We start from the raw sequence: 17,101 nt of genomic DNA, 5'->3' as shown, positions 1-17,101 counted from the left end.
TACACAATAAAAGTACGGTGATTTGTTGAATAGTAATTTGGCTATAATTATATTCTGAATATTAGAAATACCACTCGAGAATATCACAGCACTCATAATTATTCAATTCAACTATCCTTGAACAATTGTACGACTCGTGCTGTAAAAATCATCATTCTGAGACTTGTATTACCCGGGTAGAGGTGAATAACAAAATAATGGTAAAATAAGAACAAATTTTGCAAGCCTATCTGGTTTGACCATTATTATGTTATTAATAAATGACATAAGTATCTCATCAATGGTAAACATACAATGATAGCTAAATTTGTCATTGGTATGTTATCCTTGAAAGTCATGTAATAACTAATAACTAACGAAATATACTATCATGGTAAAATTTGTTATTTGCGCAAACTTACTAAAAAATATTAAATATCTAAATAATAACAAACATCGCCATCACAGTAAAATATGTCATTGTTTTGATATTTGAAAACTTTATTTAAATAAGTCATGAGAACAAACCAACATCAAATTTTGCAATAATAGCTCATTTTACAATTCTTATGATAATAATTGAAGATTTAAAAAGCAAATGTTTTTTGCAGGAAAGCAAAAAGTTTATTTTTCAGTCATGCTAAATATAGAAATTAAAGTCAAAAAACTAAAATTACCATTATTTCGATCTACTCGTGAATAGCATATTTAGTTATTATTTTGTTATCAATATCTAAATAATATCATATTTTGTTATTTACGATTGCCTATATGTTTGCTATTATTTTGTTATTACAATGGCAAAATATGATATTATTTAGTTTTTATGCCATATAAACTTAGTTATTATTTTTGTTATTTTATCTCTTATTTCAAACAAACAAAGAACAAATTTTGCTATTTAAACATTCTATTATAATGGTAAGTTTTGTTATTCTTTTGCAATTCTCCCTACCCGGGTAGGCATTATTATTCGACTGTCTTTTATAAAGCCAAAATTGCTAGGAATAAAAATGTTTTTGATTCCAAGAAACTAGAGTAGGATCAAGTCTCCCCAGTCTTCCCTACTCGATCCCAACGTTGATGATAACTCGTTCCCATGTCGCGTACGTCTTTTCTGCCGGAGGAAATCACGGCACGCCGTTTTCGAACGATGAGAGGGAACCAAAGAGGAACGAACCGGCCCATTAAAGTTTGACCTTTTGCGGTCGTAGCGTCTGAATTACCAGTGGACGGTTTCAATGGGGTAGATGGGTACTTACTTACTTACGCCCCTTAAGGGAGCCGATCGCGGAGGGGCAGTGCGATTCTCGGAAATTGCTCTTTGAAGTGTACCCTGTGTAAGGCTGTGGAGCTGTGGCTTCTTCGGCTGCACGTGTTCGCTGAAAGAAGGTTGGAAAGCAACGAATGCTTCGACTGTGGGAATGATAATTTGCTTTTGACTTTATGTTATATGCTTTCTCAGTTCTAGGAGCAGAGTTATTGTGGATTCATGGACGTGGGAGATAATGTTCGGAGAATGAGCTTTTGTGGGGCTAATTTTGATAAATAGGGCGACCTACTCAGAATCGACTATTACCTGTTTGATAAATATAGCTGTCTATTATTTGTATATACCTGCTATTGTAGGTCCTAACTTTCATATTTTATCATCAGATTTTTATACTTTTTCAAACAAAAACAAATCCGAATTAGTCAAGGTATTATAACTTAGTTTTATATTTGATTATCATAGACTTGCTGTATTTTTATGACCGGAAAATGAAAGCGTTCGCGTTCCTTGCAGTTCACCAAAATTATAGCCCATGAGGTAATAAAGCAAAAGCTAGAATCTGTAAAAAGTGTACTGCTATCTGTCAAACTTGGGTATCGGATATAATACTTTGGGACCGAACAGAGTACTAGAAGTGATGTCCAATACGAGCCCGACTATTATGTCTTTATTTCGTCTTTGTTGAAACCGCGTAGATGTAAATACGCTTGGCATTGAGCTGTAATTGAGTGATTCCAATTTCTTATTCATCAAGTCTCATACTGGTACAATGCAAAACATTGTTGTTCTTATCTTATCAAACAGTTTGCAAACTCGATTGCAAATCGCTATCACGGTAGCTGATCTCGTGCATGACACATGTTCTGTCATAGTTTTAACAGTTGAGTAAACAGTTATCAATGACCACCAATCATAAGCCTATAAATAAGCGTATCTGATTGCAAGATGATTTATCTTATTCTACGGCGACACCACTAGGGTTCTTCCCTTGTCATAATCTGATCGAACATGAACCTCTGGATCATTGGATTCTGTTCAATATATTTTGCATGTTCTGTAAGATCTCAATTCACGTCGGTTCCTGTAAGCTATGATGCTCAGAACGATCATAACGAGTTCTCATGGAATGCATTCAAGAAGGTAATAGTTTCTGAATGCATAGTATTTCTGTAACTAATATTAAAAACTTACCATAAATGTGCAGGTATTCACCGATTACAAGGAAAACTTCGTCATGTCGCCGTATTCGCTTCGTCGGCTGTTTTCGTGCTTCCAAGGTGTGAAACTCCTTACCTCTGCATCCGGTACAAACCTCCAGCAGGAGCTGAGCAATGTGTTGAAAATTGTGCCCAACCAGCAGCCATCCGGACAAGATCATCGGCCTTACGTTGAACAGTGGGTGCGGTACTCCAGTGCCAAGTACCTCAACAGGACGGCAATGGCAGTGGCCATCGGAAGCGAGAAAGTCTCAACTGTATATGAAAGCATTATTAACAACTGTGTGATCTACACCGGACATCTTCAGCCATCCAATGCCCAACGTATGGGACAAGTGATCAATGATGCACTGAAGAACATCACCAATAACGCGGTGCAGAGCTACTTGACCGATACGGACATCAATCCGAACTGGAAGTTCTTCGCGATCGACTCGTGGCAGTTCGAAGGATTGTGGAAGTTTAAGTTTCAGGAAGAGTTTTCAGCAACCTGCTATTTCTACGCAAGTAGGGAGAAGAAAGGACTCACCAAGTTCCTGTACTTGGAGGAAATGTTGAAGTATGGAAACTTCCCGGAATGGAACGTCCAAGCTGTCGACCTTCCGTATCATGATCAAAGTCCGCTGTCTTGCCTTCTTGTGATGCCTTTAGATGGAAATTATGAATCTCTGATCAACTCCATGAACCAGTCCCGTTTTAAAGATGTGCTGTCCAAGTTGAAAGAAACCAAAACTACAGTTCGTATACCTCAGTTCGGATTGCAGACTACGGTTCCCGGAAGACAACTACTCGAATCTATGGGAATGAAGGTACCGTTCAACCAGGGTGTGTTCAAAGTGTTTGAACAGGGCCAGGATGTTGCACTGGGAGAAATAGTTCAGAAGATGGAAATGAGTATGGCAGCCGATGGAGAAAAACAGGGTAGAGATTCTTTTTACTACTTAAGGTGACACACTTGTTTAAAAGTAAATATACTTTTCCAGCTCAATCGTTTGCGGACAAACGACAGGACAAGCAATTTACGGCTCATCAACCGTTTCTGTTTGTGGTATACGATCAGAATGAGCTGGTACCGATTTTGGTCGGACTCTACCTGAAGACGCCACCGGAAGCGGCAATGGGACTGGAAGATAAGCAGAAGTGCGATGATCCACCGGTTGGTTATCAGTAGAGCACTCCATTTTGGTTTGGTTGAGATATAGTAGTCCAATCATTTTAGTATATATTAATAGTTCCGCATTTTACATTATAGGTATATTCAGAGAGTACCAAACTCCTCTTGAATATCCTTAATTTATTTGAATGTTTCTTAAGATTGTAGACATTTAAAAATACTTTTCCCAAAAATATTCTAAACATTTACTTCATGTTTACGTATATTTTCAAAGATGATGAAGATATATTGAATTTATATTACTATTACAATTATTGCTTTGCCATTTCTCGCTAGGCTCAATCAGATGTAGGGTTGGCTCAACAATTCTGTGTTGTTTAATCAATCGGTTTGAATTTCAATGATACACTACCCGCCATAAGTATGGAATCGCATCACTTAGTGATGCAACACCCCAATTGAATATTGCAGCACCCCCCAAAAAGTTTAGCATCACCTAAAAACAATAATATTTATGATGTAACATCTCGGAATCCTTACTATCTACTAAGTTGCGGTCTTCGGCAAATTTGTTCAGCAGCCTTATGGCGTTTATTTGGCGAAATTTTTAATGCGTAATTTTGCCGTTACGTGGCGCTAGTGTGCATGTATCTTGGTCGAATTCATTATATTCTAGCTCATGATCCTGATCACCTAGAAAGTTCGTGCCTTCAGCAAAGTTGTTGAGAAGCTTGAAAGCAATTTGAGGCAGTACTGTTTAGTTAACAATTTAGCCGCTACGTGGCGGTAGTGTGCATGTAATTTGGTCATATCTAGCTCATGATCCCGACCACTTAGAAATTTCGTGTCTTAGGTGTCGGCCAGGGTAGACGCGTCACGCGAAGCGATGCGAAAATCCTTTGGTGTTTGACATTTCATTATTAATAGTTGTTGTTTTTTCCCATGCAATTTTCGCTTCGCTTCGCAATTCGCGTCTACCCTGGCCGCGCTCTTAAGCAAAGTTGTTCAGAAGCTGGATAGCAATTTGAGGCAGCCCTATTTAGCTTGCAGTTTTGCCGCTACGTAGTGCTAGTGTGCATGTAATTTGGTCATATTCCAGTAGATTCTCAGGATCCCGACCACCTAGAAAGTTCGTGTCTTTGGCAAAGTTGTTCAGAAGCTTGAAAGCAATTTGAGGCGGTGGTACCAGGTCATTTGGACGAATGCCGTTTGGCCGCAATTTGAAAAAAAAAAATGTGAAATACAGCTAGCATGCATTTGTTATGAATTTCTAAGCTGAACTTCAAAGAACTTATTCCGCTTAACAACTACCGAAAAGCTAAACATTACATATACTTTGCAATTGGATGAAATGGTCGAATTGATGTGAAGTTTTGCGAAAAAGTTACACGTCTTCTCAGTGAGAATCGAACTCACGACTCCCTGATCTCTAGTTAGGGCGCGTTACCTCAGGACTCATGAACGCAGAAGTTAACCTGAATTCGATTTCAGCTCAATAATCACGTGGTTGTTTTTTTTTGTTTTTTTTTTTATATATTGGCTATGCAGATTTAATGAAGCTTACTTCATTAAATTAGTAAGAGTGTGTAGTGGATTATTAATTGGTCACTATGTCACTTCTTACTTACATAGATCCAAAATAATACTTGATGGCTCAAAACTACTCTTAAATGCAAAACAATAATACAGCAACAAAATCAAAGCATATTGCTCTGTATTTCTTTGCATAATGAAAAGATTTTACAACCTATATAGATCACGTTCATTGATGTGGAAATTATATTCCAGAGCATTCTGGAGTTTAGTATTACCGTCGTTGGGGGTGAGAATGGGTCAAAAAGGGATATGTACGATTTATTTGTTGAATAACTATCGCAATTTAACTCCAATCAACTTCAAATTTGGTGTGTATGTACTTTGATGGTACATTAACAACTATTCAAAAAATGGAAGAAAAATATTTATTCACAGCGGCACCACAAGTGAATGAAAAATGACCCAATCTCACCCCATAGAGGGGGTGACATTGGGTCACTGTAATTAAAGTAACTTGTTTTTGAGAATATGATTGCAAAACCATTCACTGCTGAAAAATATTGATGAAATTCGATGCAAACAAGACGAAAAGATATCTAAGATGTTTCACAAGTATGATAAACCCACTTAAAAGAACGATTATACTAAAAAAATAAAGAGCTTTGAGAAAAAATATGTAAACCCAACATTTATCGACAAGTTTACATAAATTTTCTTTTTTTTTCCCTCAAATTGTCTTCAAAATCTCATCCCCATTACCATAAAGCCTATTCATTTTCCCCAAAGGTGTACTGAAACTGTGATTTTGTTAAACCTTTGCAAATAGTTAAATTTCGATACGACATTCCACGATCAATACATTTCAGGCAGATGTTGACGTCATAATCCCGGTATTTCAAAAATCCAACTCATTTGTACTTCCGTGAGATGTTTCTATAATATGAAAACACTGATTAATAAATAAATTAAACAAAAAAAATCCATTTGATAAAATTTTACGATGTTGCTGGGCACGAAACACAGTTGCTGGTTTGAAAAGTTGTCGAAATGCGGTGCATTGTTATTCAATGCACGGAATACTCAAGTAGACTTGTTTGATGTTTCAGAGATGCTGTATTTAGAAAGAATAAACACATCTTAATGAAAAAAAAAAAACATCCGGTACCGTAAAATGTAAAAAAAGTGGACTTGCAATTTCATTTCCTATCGTTCTTGCTTGACCCAATCTCACCCCCATTTACGATGTTTTAGACACCGTACCGAAAAAAATGAAATTTTTGTAGAAAAATCAAATAGATTCCGGAAAATACGTGTGAAGTGTCTTGAAAAGACTTTCAACCTTCTACTAATATAACGATAGAGGTTAAAGTACATGCGTGATACTTTGCACAGAAGAAATTTAATGTTGTAAATTTTATCTAGTTTCAACATACAAGTTTATTGATATAGTAAACAAAAACTACTATTTCTAAAAATGTATATTGTGATGAATTCCATGTAATAATATGTTCCCTAATACATGAATTATTAATTTTAGTAATCTCAGCGTTATAAGCTGAAATATTTCATAAATCATATTTTTCCGTTTTGACCCAATCTCACCCCCTAGACCCATTGTCACCCCCATCGACGGTAGTATAACCAATAGTATGTATTGACATTTCAAATTCAACACGTCTCAACCAAACTACATAGCAAAAGTTTAAAACAAGTCATATTATACTTGCGAAACTCATCATCCTTGTACAAAGTTTCCCATTGAATCTTCATAACTCAATTTACGAACTCCGTTTAAAAGTTGCGTAAAAAAGAAGACTTCGTAAACGAGGTTTCTATGTAAGGTACCTCGAGGCAAGTGAAAATCCGGGGTAAGTGGGACCTTCCGTCTTAGCTAATTTAGGAAAAGTGGGCTTCGTGGCCGTGCGGTTAGTGTTACCAAGCATTTAGCCGCATCGAGTCAAGGGGTGTGGGTTCGATTCCCACTTCAATCCGGAAAATTTTTCATCAGGAAAGATTTTCGACTATGCCACTGGGCGTTGCATGCTAGTCCGTTGTCTAGTGTGGTGCTTCCTTCAAAGGGCAAATCGTCCACTGGAAGCAATTAACGTGTCAAAAGTTTTTTAAGGGAGTATTCTTCTAGAATGTTGAAGATATAATGATACGAAATGTATTTAGTACAACAAACATTGTTATTTTTACAACCATGTGTTTCAAGTGACAGTTGTCAATTAAGCGCCATATTCAACTCGCATGATTCTTCGTGACACGTTCCACGTCTTGCAGTAGCTCGCAATAAAACAATGGGTTACATGCATGGCCTGATTCGCTACTCACCATATAGTAACGCATATGTCTAGTGTCTATGCACGAAAAATCGCTAAAAAGCAACGCGGAAAATATTTGTATGGCGAAATGCATCTAACGAATTATTTCTCAAAATTGGGAACTAGTTTCGAAAAAAATATTTGGTACCGGTTATGCGTAATGATGATGGCTATCACGTCTATCAAATACATTTTCGGATAAATCTTCCATCAACAGGATATTTGAAGTTAGATGCCTTTGCCCATACAAAATAAAATGAGAAAACTCCTGCTGAGCAACTGTGGGCAAGTGCAAAGCAGGTAATCCATTATGTTATAAACCATTAGTAAGCCACAGTTTTAAGTATTATTACAAGCTGCTTACGGCAAACAGGTATTTTGTTTTCATTTCGTGAAAATGTCTATGGTCTAACTTTCCCTAACTTCATTTGGCCGGATGTCATTTGGCACAATGCCATTTGTCCGTACGCCATTTGGCCGAAAGATTCATTTGTCCGAAAAGGTTATTTGGCCGAATGCCGTTTGGCCGAAATTGAAAACAATACTGAACTGCAGTTAGCATGCATTTGTAATGAATTTCGACAAATTTATTCAGTATATTCTCAAAGAAAGATAAATCATCGTTGATATATCCAGCTTTTTACGTTAGCTTGCCATAAATTTGAAATCACCCCCTTCTGACATGTTTTGGCTACTCTATATATTTTTTGTAGATCAATCAAAGCAAGCTTTGTGATTCATTATCGATGTTGAAAATGCATTCGCTGTAAAAAACTGTCACTGTTATTTTCAGGCAATTCAAATCAGAAAATTATTTTTAATTCAAAATACCAAATCGATCCGAAAAGGGCCTACGGTCGGATCATATCCTGCTTAAACGCAAAAATTATTATTTTTTTTAAAATTAAAGTATGAAGTATTGATGCATGATTTTAGCAGAGACTGGAACATAAGTGGGAACTGGTTCAGTTTTGGTAGTATATCTATGGTACAACTGTTTTCTTGAGAATATGCCACTGAAACACATCCCAAGTCCATCGAGCATCACTCAACAATACGGTACTGTTTAATCTTAGATGTAGTCTAAGCCGATCGTTTTTCCATAAACTTAATTTGTTTCTATGTTTGAAACCAGTTTGAAGTTTTCAGGCCTGAAATCAATAACGACAATCCGTACTTCAAATGTACATATGGTGTACTGCTAGAGTCAAGATTGAATTACAAAACTAATGACAAATTTAATTTTGGCTTTGTTCACTTTTTTATGTCAACGATGATCAATCCTCCCTCATTCTTTGATTGTGATTCGATTTTTTTTTTCAAAATTATGGGTTAATGATTACGCAATGGGACCTGTTTCATCGAACAATGTTTCGAAAAAACTACATGGGCCACGAAAAGGGCTTGATCCACATTCCAGAAAAAAAATTATTCACCAGCAGTGATTTAGCTCAAGTTCTATAGAAGTCCGGTAAATAAGGGCGAGGAATTCCTTTAATTGAACCTAAAACCATATACATGAAACGTAATTAAATAGAAAATAGGCAATGTAGGTATAAATGTGAATTTATATATACAATCAAATGCGTTCTGTAATAGGACAGGACAGCTCAACTAAGAATTCACCGTTGTTTTTCAGTCAATAACCTTGACTTTGCATCGTTGGTGACCAGTGCTCCCAGAATCTTTTTTAAGAAAAAAATGTGAACAAATACAAATCTCAGGGCTCATAATTTGGTAGTTTCTTGCACGCTTCATTCATTCAATGTAATAGAGAATTCCAGCTTAAAAAAATCAGGTTTATATTCAGAACCGACGGCATGTTTGGAGAAAATTGACATAATTTTCATTATTTTTCTCTCAATTTAGTATTTTGTATTTATTCTAGCATTATAGGAGCACATGAGTAAAATTAACATCAAATATTATTAGATTTGAAACAAAAAGATTTTGGCGCCGTCTAGTTGAAAATTGAAAAGGGGGATAATAATAATTATACAAATCCCTAACTATCTACCTATGTATTCAAGCTCGTTTATATTCCTTAGGTGCAAACTTAAACAGCCTTGATTGTCCGTTTCCTTGATCCCTATTAAGAAGTAGTGAAGGCTTTTGTTTGTAAATTTCTAAACTTTCAGCGACGTCTAGTTTCCAAGATGAAGATACGCTTCGTACGATGTCTATGTTATCGCTTGTCATTTGATGTCCATCCTGGAAAACATGTTCAGCCACTTTTGATTTAAAATCATACGCTAATCCCTTTTCTAATTCCTTGTCCGCTTTTTTTACCTCAGCAATATGTTCTTTGAATCTTATTTCTAGAGTTCGTTTTGTTTGTCCTATATAGATTTTATTACAATGGGGGCACGGTTTTCCAGGATGGACATCAAATGACAAGCGATAACATAGACATCGTGCGAAGCGTATCTTCATCTTGGAAACTAGACGTCGCTGAAAGTTTAGAAATTTACAAACAAAAGCCTTCACTACTTCTTAATAGGGATCAAGGAAACGGACAATCAAGGCTGTTTAAGTTTGTACCTAAGAAATATAAACGAGCTTGAATATATAGGTAGATAGTTAGGGATTTGTATAATTATTATTACACTGCGGAACATGTTTTTGTCTCCAGTACCTAAATACCGCTATTTACTTGATTATGGGTTGCTGAATCCAGTGCCGTTTTCAGAAATATCATAGCACGTCTAGTTTTTGAGATATTGGCTGTTGAAAATGCAAAAATTGCCTATTTGAGCCAACTTGCATGCAAGTTTGCCAGCTTGTAAGGCAATTTATTTGCCTAATTTGCCACAGAACTTAAACTTTATGTGTACAACAATGCTTCTAAGTAAAGTTTTTAAAACTTTCGATGCGGAAAAGTTATTTTTTGATGCTTTGAAGAAGTATTGTATTTTCCCATATAAGAGAAACCAAGAATTTTGTATGGAGACAGAAAACATGTTGAAAAAATCGATTAAAACTAAATTTAATCGTGCAATGTCAACCAAATTATATTCAAATTGAAAGTTCAGGTCCTATTTCGCATGCTAAGCGGATTAGATCACAAAAAAGTATGATAAATTATATTTTAAATTGTATGTAAAAATCAAGAAAACCAGTGTTTTATACAACTTTGGCGACCTGTTGCTAAAAATTGTGACGTGCTGGAAAATTTCTGAGAATGGCATCAGATTCAGCAGCCCCAAAACTACTAGAGACACATAATTTGATCCTTGAGACACGCAAAAATGTCATTTTTGTTACGCTGTGTTATCCCCCTTTTCAATTTTTGACCAAGACATGACAGGTATACTCCTGTCGAAATTTTTCCTAGGTAGTTTGATTGTGTAGGTAATTATCTGGTGTTAGTATTTAAGGTAGAGAGATGCGACGATTTCTTCAGTGGATACGAGTAACTGACACTGAAGAAGACTGCAAGTGGTAGTCGAAATACGCGTATCTGTCAAAGATAAGCATTTAGGAGCGGAATTCGAACATTCATTAAAGAGATCTGTATCAAAATTGTCAAGGATATATGTCGCAAGTGTTCGAAGATTAACAACTTGAAACAAATACGAAATAAGTGCAACTTAAGTATCAACACCACTAGTACTTCCACTCTTTATACTTGCAACCATTTATTTCGTTTTAATTTTTCGGGATTCATCATCAATCTGTTTATTGTCTTCTAGGTCACTCTCAGTCACTCAGTAACGAAAATCTAGCTGTTGTAGGTATTATCAAAGACTTAAAGCTGATTAAGCTGGAAAATACAATCAAGTGTGAGAATTGTATACGAAGAGTATACATACATATATACAGAAGTTGTGTTTTGTAAAATTACATGAAATGAAAAGAGATGAGTTTTTCGAATTTACTGTTCAATATTGCGTTTTGTCGTATATTCTCATTGATTTTGCAGACGATAGCTTTATTGGAATCGATCGCAGTTCAGTAAAAAAGGGTTTCACTATTTTAAAGATGGACAACTAGGATAAGCTTGTAATGCCATTCATTCTACCCAAACGTATATGGTTGCATGTAGAGAAAGAAGCAGGTTCAGATGTGCTGGTGCTGCAGCAGTGCTTGCTGGACATGTAGATGAATTTATTGAAGAGCTATATAACACTTGTACCGTATGATAAAATGGTTTCCCGTGTAGTAAAAACATGTGTTCTAGCTGCGAATATTTTTAATGGGTTGCGTAACCAGCTTAGGGACCAGCAACTTGCAAAGGGTAACGACATTGCTTCACTGTTGGTTCATAGAAGCTTATCTTATTTCGTTAACAACTTCGCCAAAACACCTTGGGTTCAATTACCGTATAACACTGAAATGTGTTTCGAAAACTAAATCAAGATTTTTCGACATTCCTCCTAAGGATTTTCATAAAAATGGCCAAGAGATGCAGAATAACCTCAGAGATAGAGCCCTGTGCTCAGATTTGATGGACATTTTTTTTTATAATAACGGTCTGTCGGGGCACCGTAATATGGTTATATAGACATTCGAGAATTCTTGAAACATCATAGAAAACCTTCAGTAGTTCATGAAAACACCTGAGTTGTTCTTAAAAACATTATGGAAAACAGTTTTGGAACAACTTTGAATTTCTTGTGAACTCATTTGGAACTAGTATTAAAACCCTTAGCAAATTGTGTGGAATTTCTTGAACCCTTGGAAAATTTCTGATAATCTCTGATTCTGATTCCCTCGAAAGCTTTGAAATCTTCATTGGAATCAACTTTAAATCCTTTGACGATCTATGGAAATCCAATGAAAAGTCCTAGTCACATCTGACAAATTTTGTGAACCCCTTGACCATCCCTGACGCGCACTTAGAAGATTATGCCAGCTACTTGTAAACCTCACGAAACACAACTTACCTATTGCGTGGAGTTTTCTGTTTGTAAGGTTTTGTGGTATTCCATAGCAATTAAGGGAGAAATTTGCTGAAGAAAAACTAGAAAAATGTTTGGTAGAAGCTCCACAGGAATAACTTGAAGAGTCAGTGGAAAATGTATTAACCTTCCAGTCGTCACGCGGTTTGCCACCATCAGAACCACCACGCTGTTACTGAGAACAAAGCGCGAGGTTTTCTCACCTGAGTTGTACAAAATACAACAGCGCGACGACTGAAGTGTTAATGAAATCAGAGGAAACCACATATCCATTAATTTTATGGAAATTCCTGTGTCGAAGTTTGTGGCACTCTCTAAACAAATCTTTGAGGAAACCTTTTGTGGGGTTTCTCTGAGATAATCCTGAATGAACCCTTGGATAAATTAAGACAAAAAAAACCCGAAAAAATCTCTGAGGAGAATTCCTGGAAGAATTTCTATGGAGTATCCTAGAAAAACTCCGTTCCATTGTATTTTCAATGGTAAACCTAATAAAGGAATGTAATTCCATTGCCCGCAAAATAACGTTGAATTTAGGCAACACTCATTTTAAAACCGTGCCTAAAAAAGAACGGTTTTCAAAATTTGATAATTTTCGGCAATTATTATCAACTTTTTCTACAATATAATCAAAACCAATGTTGTAGGCTGATTTTTAATCCAATTCATAATACATTGTATTAGGAAAATCCACTATGGAAAGACCGTTCGATTTTAGCATCACGAAATTTTTGGATGTGTTGCCAAAACTGAACGAACAATGTATAATAGACTGATGCAAATTTTGAAGTTTTTGCTCCCCTATGCTTAAACGATGTTAATTATGATGAAAATGATCCTCCCAAAATTTGAAGTGATTCGGAAGAAATTTGGTTGTGCACACGCTATTTGAAGTTTATATGGAGATTACTATGGAAAACGCCAATCTTTTGTGTTCAGCACTCTAACACGCCATCATAATATTTTAGGTAAAAGTGAACACACTCATCCTATGTCAAAACTTCCCAGCTACAACTTTCCCGAAGACCACATTTCGATGGGACGTAAGGATTATTTGTTATTATTGATAACAAAGTCCAAATCGTGCTGAGATGATCATTCAATTAGTTTCAGAGCAACACTGCTTTTTTGCTGTAGAACATAGTAGCCTGGATTACTTTGATCTATACTTCCCACCAGGAGCACCCCTGTTGCCTGCCGAGCAGTTGGTGAAGCATGCTACATGCAAAACAACTTTATGATGAAGAATAACAATTTATCGTGAGGTCCAATCAAAAAGTGGTCTTTGGCAAAGTTGTAGCTGGGAAATTTTCACATAAGATGAGTGTGTTCACTTTTACCTAAAATATTATGATGACGTGTTAGAGGGCTGAACACAAAAGATTGACGTTTTCCATAGTAATCTCCATATAAACTTCAAATGGCGTGTGCACAGTCAAATTTATTCCGAATCACTTGAAACTTTGGGAGAATGCTATTTGCCATAATTAAAATCGTTTAAGCATAGGGGAGCAAACATTTCAAAATTTGCATCACTCTAATGTATAACCAAAATGGCGATCGAATCATTTCTATATTCTTTTATATTTATTAACGAGATTTAGGACCATGGATTAGTGCATCTCGGGACCAACAGCTGTATTTCCCTTCCGAAGGAAATCGTCACTACAATTTTAAAGCCATAAGTGACTATCTAGGGAATAGTATTTGATCCCAAGTTCTCGGCATGAATAGTATGTGTTCTTAGCACTATCACCGCCCTGAGTCTTTATATGGGTTCGTTACGATACCCTAAAGAGCATCGGAACAACTCTGGAACCAGGTAACCAAGTTCCACCAACAATTCAGATTTTGGGAAAATGGAGAATTTTTGGAAAAACCAACATGGAAGAATACCAGAAAACTTGAAAGTTATGACGATTTTAATAACTTTCGGGCTTCCGCCTACTTTATGGAAGCTTAAACGTCTCCACCTTAAGATAGTTCATCGAAAAAAAAAATCGTCGATAAAATTCAATTTTAATGTCTTAAACTTTATTTACAGAACATTAGAATAGACCATGTTGCCACTGCAAAAAAACTTGAGTATATACATTTCATAAACCAGAACCCCTTGTCCCCAATCAATTCCGGACCGGGGCATCCTGTCCCGGTTGAATACCTCCAACGGTACCAGTTCCCGTCTTCGGTAGGAATCCGTTCTCGTCGGCACGATAGTTGACCCAGTAGGTCTGCCCATCGGGAGCCACAAACGTGTAAGCTCCCTCTACGGCCAAAACCTTCGTTCCATCTGTGGAGTCCTTTGGCGTTCCCACTTCAGAAAAGATCTGCTTGTTGCTCTGCTCGTATCTAAAGGGGGAATCCAAGTTAGCTGTGTGCGAATAACTTTGGGAGTTACTTACGTAAACTGGTAGCCTGCTTCGTTGTTGTTGGTGGAATTGTATCTTAGCAACTCGATTCCGTTGGCATCCTGAGATTGCTGCAACTGAGGAGCGCCCAAGATGGCACTTGTTGCTGATAACACAAAGATTAGTGCAAATTTTAGCATTTTGGTTCCTAGTTTTTCGAGGTTTTGATTGAGAATGTGACTTTCCAGCAGTGGGTGGGTCACATTTATACCAAAACATCCCCATCTCGGTGACCTTTGAGCTTCAATGATTATTCAATTAGCAACTTGGAAGCTCGTTAGGTCTGATGGTGGTGGATCGTACCTGAGTCGCGGACCGTATTGACTTACCAGGGTTGACATGAGCTCACCCATGATCACTGAGATCACCTACAGATCGTTGCAATTTGACGGCATTAGTACGCTAATCGTTGGAGAAATATTTGCGTTGGCCTGGGCACTTCGGTAGCCACTCAAGAAGCGTCAAGCTTGACCAAGGACATCGATATTTTATCAGGTGTTTGCCATTAGATCATTCCTACTTGCCGACAGGGACTCTTAACGGACAAAGTTAGAAGCCATTTCCCCTTTGAAGCGCAAAAAACGCACACAACATACAATTGGGCTGTTTACACCTGTTTATGAATTCTCACCGACTGTTACGGGAAGTACCACTCTATGCTCATGCTTCCGACTGCTTCGTTCCAAACGGGTGATTTGCCAGTCTTTTTTTCCGCTCCGATGTGGACTACGGCTCGGTCATCATTGTCTTGACGCCACCGCGTTGCCCTAATTCATAAAATTTACAATTTGCATTTACACTCTACCTACCTACAGACTACAAAAAGGGTATGTGATATGTAATTTTTTCATGGCAATACGAAACGATACACGAAATTTGCAGAGCTGTTGGGATCTCAATATATTTTAGCCTGTTATGTGCTGATCAAAAATTTTTGTTCTTTGTTTTCAAATTGAGTGCATTTTTATGTTAAATGAATTTTAAATACAGTTCTGTGCAAAGCTTCGGAATAGCTCTTGAGCCTCTATTGGACCAGAAGACAATTACAGTTTATGCAAAATTATGGCATTAATAGATTTTAAAAATAATTTTCAATAATCCAAAGTTGAAGGCATGTTCATGTAAATTGTCTGAGATTTTGGAATTGGCTCCTTGTTGAAACACTAAAGTTTGACAAAGGTTGGTGGATTTTTTCTGCGCTTGTCATTTTTTTTCTGTTTTTCAGGTGATCTCTGAAGAATTGAAGAATTGGATTTGAAGCAGTAATTTCCGTATGTAGGAGAGCTAATCTGGAGAAAGAAGGGAAGGATCGATAGAATAGTCATCAAAACAGAAGTTTTCCGTAGCAGCTGGTATAACAATCAATAGACCGACTATTCTGGTGCCCGACGATTTTGGTGTTCGACGATTCTGGTACTCGACGATTTTGGTGCCCGGTGACTCAGGAGGAGAAGAAAGAAGTGGAATATTACGTTGATTTCCTGCTGGTGCTGGTTTTATCCATCTAATTCTAGTGGATTGGTATTCGTTAAGTATAATTTTTATTTGTTAATGTCTTTTTTATCGTAATTTAATTCTTATACATAGTTCTTTATTTTCACCCCCGTCGTTTTCCTATTATGGAGACTGACGGGGATGGAGACAAATCTGCAGAAAATTCGGTTCTCAAGAAATCGAGTTCATCAGATAAATCGTTTCGAATTAAAACATATCCTTCAACATTTCTTGGTCCTTTTGTTGTTTATTTCCGTAAAAAGGATAAACCAATTAATGTTTTATTAATTTCTTCAGAAATTTATAAAACTTATAAGTCTGTCAAGGAAATTAAAAAAAATTCTCTTGACAAACTTAGGGTTATATTTGGATCCCGTGAAGATGCCAACTCTTTATTGGAATTTAAATTATTTTTTTATTTATATAGAGTTTATGCCCCTTCAGATTCATGTGAAATAAGCGGCGTAATTTATGATGAAGATATTTTGAATCATGGTTTAGGATCTTTTAAAAATAAATCAATTTCGTCAGTTAAAATTCTAGAATGTAATCGTTTATCCAAATTAACTTTTACTGACAAGGATTCTTTTTATACCCATTCTAATTGTATTAAAATTACATTTGAAGGGTCAATTTTACCAGATTATGTTATAATTGATAATGTTAAATTTCATGTGAGGCTTTATTTTCCAAAAATAATGCATTGTAATCGATGCCTTCTTTTTGGACATACAGCTAACTTTTGCTCTAACAAACCTAAATGCTCAAAATGTAATGATTATCATTCATCCTCAGATTGTGAAAAAATTTCTGATGTTTGTTTTTATTGCAGGGGAAAACATAATTCATTAAAAG

General features: G+C 36.4%; 2 protein-coding genes across 2 annotated transcripts; one reads left to right on the top strand and one right to left on the bottom strand.

Moving 5' to 3' along the window:
- Positions 1–2,196: 2,196 nt before the first annotated feature.
- Positions 2,197–3,892, top strand: LOC5575765 (antichymotrypsin-2). Its single transcript, XM_001662135.3, has 3 exons — positions 2,197–2,392; positions 2,457–3,390; positions 3,453–3,892. Exons 1-3 carry the CDS (start codon positions 2,261–2,263, stop codon positions 3,638–3,640), a joined length of 1,254 nt encoding a protein of 417 aa, XP_001662185.3. The 5' UTR covers positions 2,197–2,260; the 3' UTR covers positions 3,641–3,892.
- A 10,467-nt stretch (positions 3,893–14,359) lies between these two features.
- On the bottom strand, positions 14,360–14,932 carry LOC5575766 (cuticle protein CP14.6). The gene is made up of 2 exons (XM_001662134.2): positions 14,747–14,932; positions 14,360–14,693 (listed from the first exon to the last, which is right to left on the bottom strand). Exons 1-2 carry the CDS (start codon positions 14,890–14,892, stop codon positions 14,468–14,470), a joined length of 372 nt encoding a protein of 123 aa, XP_001662184.1. The 5' UTR covers positions 14,893–14,932; the 3' UTR covers positions 14,360–14,467.
- Between the last annotated feature and the right edge of the window lie 2,169 nt (positions 14,933–17,101).

This window comes from Aedes aegypti, chromosome 2, assembly GCF_002204515.2.
Source record: "Aedes aegypti strain LVP_AGWG chromosome 2, AaegL5.0 Primary Assembly, whole genome shotgun sequence".
In the NCBI taxonomy this organism is placed as follows: domain Eukaryota; kingdom Metazoa; phylum Arthropoda; class Insecta; order Diptera; family Culicidae; genus Aedes; species Aedes aegypti.
Note: the sequence above shows the minus strand (reverse complement) of the source record. Positions and strands in the feature narration are given on the sequence as shown.